The sequence below is a fragment of the Lottia gigantea genome, assembly GCF_000327385.1.
Source record: "Lottia gigantea unplaced genomic scaffold LOTGIsca_70, whole genome shotgun sequence".
In the NCBI taxonomy this organism is placed as follows: domain Eukaryota; kingdom Metazoa; phylum Mollusca; class Gastropoda; family Lottiidae; genus Lottia; species Lottia gigantea.
The window spans coordinates 11,835-16,787 of NW_008710371.1; the positions used below are offsets into that span (position 1 = coordinate 11,835).

At 34.9% G+C, this 4,953-nt stretch overlaps 1 protein-coding gene across 1 annotated transcript in view; it reads right to left on the reverse strand.

Annotated features, from left to right (window-relative positions):
- Window positions 1-3,500: 3,500 nt before the first annotated feature.
- The window catches only part of LOTGIDRAFT_167836 (hypothetical protein), a gene marked incomplete at both ends in the record, with an annotated part of 5,991 nt that continues 4,538 nt past the window's right edge, over window positions 3,501-4,953 (reverse strand). Inside the window, one exon of the mRNA XM_009065718.1 lies at window positions 3,501-3,598. Coding sequence (XP_009063966.1) covers window positions 3,501-3,598 — 98 coding nt within the window. The remainder of the gene's footprint in view (window positions 3,599-4,953) is intronic.

Genomic DNA, 4,953 nt, shown 5'->3' on the forward strand with positions numbered 1-4,953 from the left:
GGCGATTTAGGTCAATTAGATGCGAGCCATGACGATCTGGTCGATTCGGGACGATTAGAGGCGTTCAGGACTACAATCCGACCGATCATTAGATTTAATTCATCGGGGACAATCTTGTCCAGATAGAGCCGACTGGAAAAAACCAGTAGCCGATCATTTTTCAGAGTTCATTGCTCCAGATCTTCCCCCGAATGTATAGGTCAGTGCTCCATAATGCTCGCAGGGTCACGACTTTTTTGCAAAAATGAGGCTGGTCGACCAAAAAATAGATCGGGTACTTTCGGGACCAGAACAATCCTTGGTGAAATGGGGGCATATCTGGTGTTGTAACGAATCCAAAGTCTTTCAATGATAAAAAAAAAAACATTGTGTTGTCCGACATGTATTTCGATTATCCCGTGAATCACTTGCAATTTGCTCACAGTTAATGAAGGAACACAATTGTTTTGTAAGTCTTAAAATCGTATTTACGAAGCAAAGTAACAATTTTGATCATGCACGATGACGTCCTATTAATTCAAAAACTGTTCAGTATATATAATATTATCAAATTAATATAATATTATAATTTTACCTAGACATCTTTTTACTCTTTTTAATAGATTAGTATAAAGATGTAAACAGGATTATAAGGATTCACCAACAAAACTAATTTCCACATTGATGGAGTAATATTCATTAACATGGTTACTTCTTATATGTTTATAATATGGGTATGAGTGATATTTATCCTCAAAAAGTGTGTACAACTTAGTTCAATGTCTTAGCAAAGTAAACAGTTTTTTTTTTTTACTTATATGCATTATTTTGAATTTAAATCGCAGCCTTAAAATAGTACTGTTAGTCTTAGAATGTCTTTACGTTAATAAAAATATAAGCATGAGCCCACACTATGTCTTCAAATTTGTTTTATAGAGGATCATTCTTAGTCAAAAATGTTTCCAATTCTCTTCAAAGGTATATGAAACATTTTTTAAAAAACCTTTTGATTTGCTCAGACAATCTAATTAATATAACACCAAACTTTCGTTCCGTTTTTACGATTGATGTATTTTGTTCACATTGTGTCCGAAGATCACATTCAATATCATCAATACAATTTAGTGGCTTACTAAACATCGTTTGCTTGTTGTCAACATTCCATTTGGTCGTCTGCACGGCCTTGTTGTAAAATGTCCCACTCATATTTTTCAAATAATCATCTATAACAGTGAAACAATAAATGTATACTGACTGTTTTTTTCCGATAAACCATTTGGAATTTGCACACACATAATTATCTGCCTTCCTCTTAGTAACAACAATTTTTATGAGGATTAAAACTATTAAAATCACCAATCAATGCAATCATAACCTTGTTTTTAAATTGAACAATGTCATCCTCTAACTTATCAAAACAAATATACAAATTCAAAACGGAACCTTCTTTCTTTCTTTTTCTTTTAAATTAGGATATCTTCAGTAATTGTAATAAAGGCATTACTCAAATGTCATGCTATTGGAGGAAGATCCTGGCGGCTATGGCACTGTTTTCACTTTTTACCTTAAGGCTAGCGCACACGAGAACTCCCAGCTGAGCAAAATTTCATTCGTGTCTCCCAGCTCAGCTCGCAGCTTTCGTCGGTTTTCCCCGCACACGCTAAGCTTAGAGCTTTCGTAAACGGGGTGTCAGTCATAGACGTCTAAAAATAACTAGAGCACGTGACATTCTCACGTGACAAACAAAATGTCGGACGTCGACAACCCTTCAATGATTCAGAATATGAAGAAATTTTACTTCTTCTTTTGTTGTTGCGTCGTCGCCGACGAAGAATACTTGCAAGCTCTCGTAAGCTACGGATATTCCGGCCATATGTCCACTAACTTGTCTTCGATAATTGCTTCAGATACAAACTCGCATTCACCGATGGGCGCAGCCATTTTTGTTTGATCACGTGCTAGCGCAAAGCGCCCTAGTTCAAAGTTGAAAGCTAAGAGCTTTCGAGTGCGTATACGGTAAGGTATTTTTCATTAAAATATCAAACACGACAGATAATTTCCTTAACACCTTGAATGAAAAAAACCTTAAGTAAACTCCGCGCACACGAGAGCTATGAGCTGAGCTGAGAGGCACGAATGAAATTTTGCTCAGCTGGGAGCTCTCTAGTGTGCTAGCCTTTAATCCAACATTCAGAGAAAAAATATCACGTCCTCATTTTCGGATTTTGCTTTGGAAATGCCCCTTCTTTTTTGTTATTGAAATGTCAATTCATTTTGATCTTTCAATTATACCACATGGCACACAGCAAAGGAATTTTTTCTAGAAATATACTTCCAATATAATGGTATTTTCATGCCCAACTGTGTTACTGGCCAGTCAATGATGAAGCCTATACATGGCCAATTTTTGATAAATGGCCAATGTTTTCCGATGGTCTACTTAGGAATTATGAAGAAAGTTTTTGGTGCCAGCGAGGTCTTGAGATACAAATCTAGCATATTTAAGTGTACAATGCGCAAAAATACTGTTTATTCCTATAATTTCTAAATTATGGCCAATGATGGATATCCAATATGGCGGACTGGCCAGTCAAAGACGAAGCCCCTACATGGCCATATTGGATATCCATCACTGGCCATATTTGAGAAATTATAGGAATAAACAGCATTTTTCCACCTAAATATGTTAGATTGGCATCTCAGGACCTCACTGGCACCAAAAATGTCATTCATAATTCCATAGCAGACCATAGGAAAAAATTGGCCATGTAGGGGCTTCGTCACTGACTAGCCAGTAACACAGTTAGGCATGAAAATACCATTAAAATTGGAATTTTAGCGATATTAACAGGTTGGAAGGCACCATGTGATTGAGTTTCTGCCAATTCCACCCAAAAGTCTGTCCCACCCCCATTACTGTGGACTGTGCAAAAATTGGCCATGTAGGGGCTTCGTCTTTGACTGGCCAGTCCGCCATATTGGATATTCGTCACTGGCGAAAGAAATGTTGATAACTATGTAATGATTCTATTCATTACACGACTTTTTAGAGGCTTTATTTGAATAAGAAATGAATTACAAATTTTTCGTTTTTTGATTTAATTACAACAATTACAATCAATCCAAAAAATTAGTGTATTCATCGGCCACAAAATTTAGCCGGCTACTGAAGTAATGAAGAAGTGTCAATTGTCAATTTCAGGTCAGCCTTTTTACACCTTTCTACAAAATGTCCTTGCGTGCGTGTACGTTCATGTGTTTACTAATTTGAAACTTGTTGTCAAAGTCATGTTATTTGAAGCAATTTCGTGTCCTTAAACTTCATTTGAACCTTTAAGTTGACGTGTTATTTGTTTACACGGCGCATGGATACATGACCTAATTTGCATAGTTATTAACCTGTGCTTCCACTTCATATTGTCTTTATGAACCGGAATACGGAACTGTTGTGTCATATTCAAATTTTTGCTCAGGTTTATTCTGTCTTTTAGTGCCAATTGTAAGAATCGAGGAAATTGTTCTTACCTATCATCAATCAGTATCATCTTATCACCCTTGTGAAATGTGATATCGTTTTCTGTTTTCGCCTTGTAATTCCATAGAGCTGTTAATACTTTACCTTAAACACAACAGTTACACAATTGAAATTAAGGACATTAGATGTGGAAAGTCGTTTGGTGTTTGTTACTTCATCGTTCAGCTGTCAATTACCTTGAAAACGTAAACGATGTTTTTGTTCACTATCAATATAATAACAAGCTAGAACCATCGCCACTATGTTATTATTTCTATTTTGTCTTTCCATATATATTATACTTTTGTCTGATATTGCTTTCCATATAACTGACTTATTATTATTCCTGTCTGACTTCCGGTTGAGAATAAAGTTTATGTTGTTTTCACACTCAGTAATCCTTAATTCTTTAACATCCAAAGAACTGTCGCATGGTAAAGGTACCAAAGCAGTGCGTATCCGAACTACAACGTGAGAAGAAGAAGCTTTTTATACCATTTCACGTTCGGCAGTAAAAAGCCAAATAATTGAATATCAATCAAATTCCTGAAGCAAATTTTAAAATTCAATAATCGGTAACCAAGTATATTTAGCAATCAATAGAAGATTAGAGTCGCATTAAAATTCTACAAATTGAATTTTCGTTATTTAAAGGGGCATTCCGCTTTTTTTGTAAAACATCTTTATTATCAAAACGTCGTAAATTACATCTGAAAATATTTCCTTACTATACTATTAATATGAATGTATCTACTTGATCAAACTGAATTTGTTTTAAAAGGATTAAGTAAAAACGGAGAGTACTATCTGGTAGATAAGCAGTTTGACCTAGTTTAGCTTTTTAAATAACGCGTTATATTAAGTTGAAACCTTTGGAATACGTAAGAGACATAGTTTTCTACAAAAGCATAACGAACTGTAAAAGTTAACGTAATTCCGGAAATTGCAAGTTGAAAAGCGAATAACTTCAAAACCAGACGTGACATCGAAATTTTGAAAATCGATTGTTGTTCACAATTATAATGTCTTGTATATTTTCAAAACAAATCGGAAAAGAATTGTGGAAGTTGAAAATACGCAAAATTATTCAATTTCTATCCTGTAACCATTACTTTAGTATACTAAGGAAAAAAGGTAGATCAAAATCAGTTGACTAATGAAACAAACCGAAAAAATGTCGATCATCATACCTCAGTTCCGCTTGGTGTAAATGGCACTGTTTTAGACAGTCTGTGGCATGTTACATTCTTATACAAGTGGTTGCCTAGCAAGATACGGCCACTTCCCTGATACATTTTCAATATCAAGGGCGGTCACCGTCAAGTCGAACAAAAAATCTAATTTGTACAAGATATTGTTCATTTAAACAAACAAAAAATTAGCAGAGAAATCACTGAATAATCCTAAACATTATGCCATTTTACCGAAACCAATTTTCAAGAAACTGCTAACATGATTAA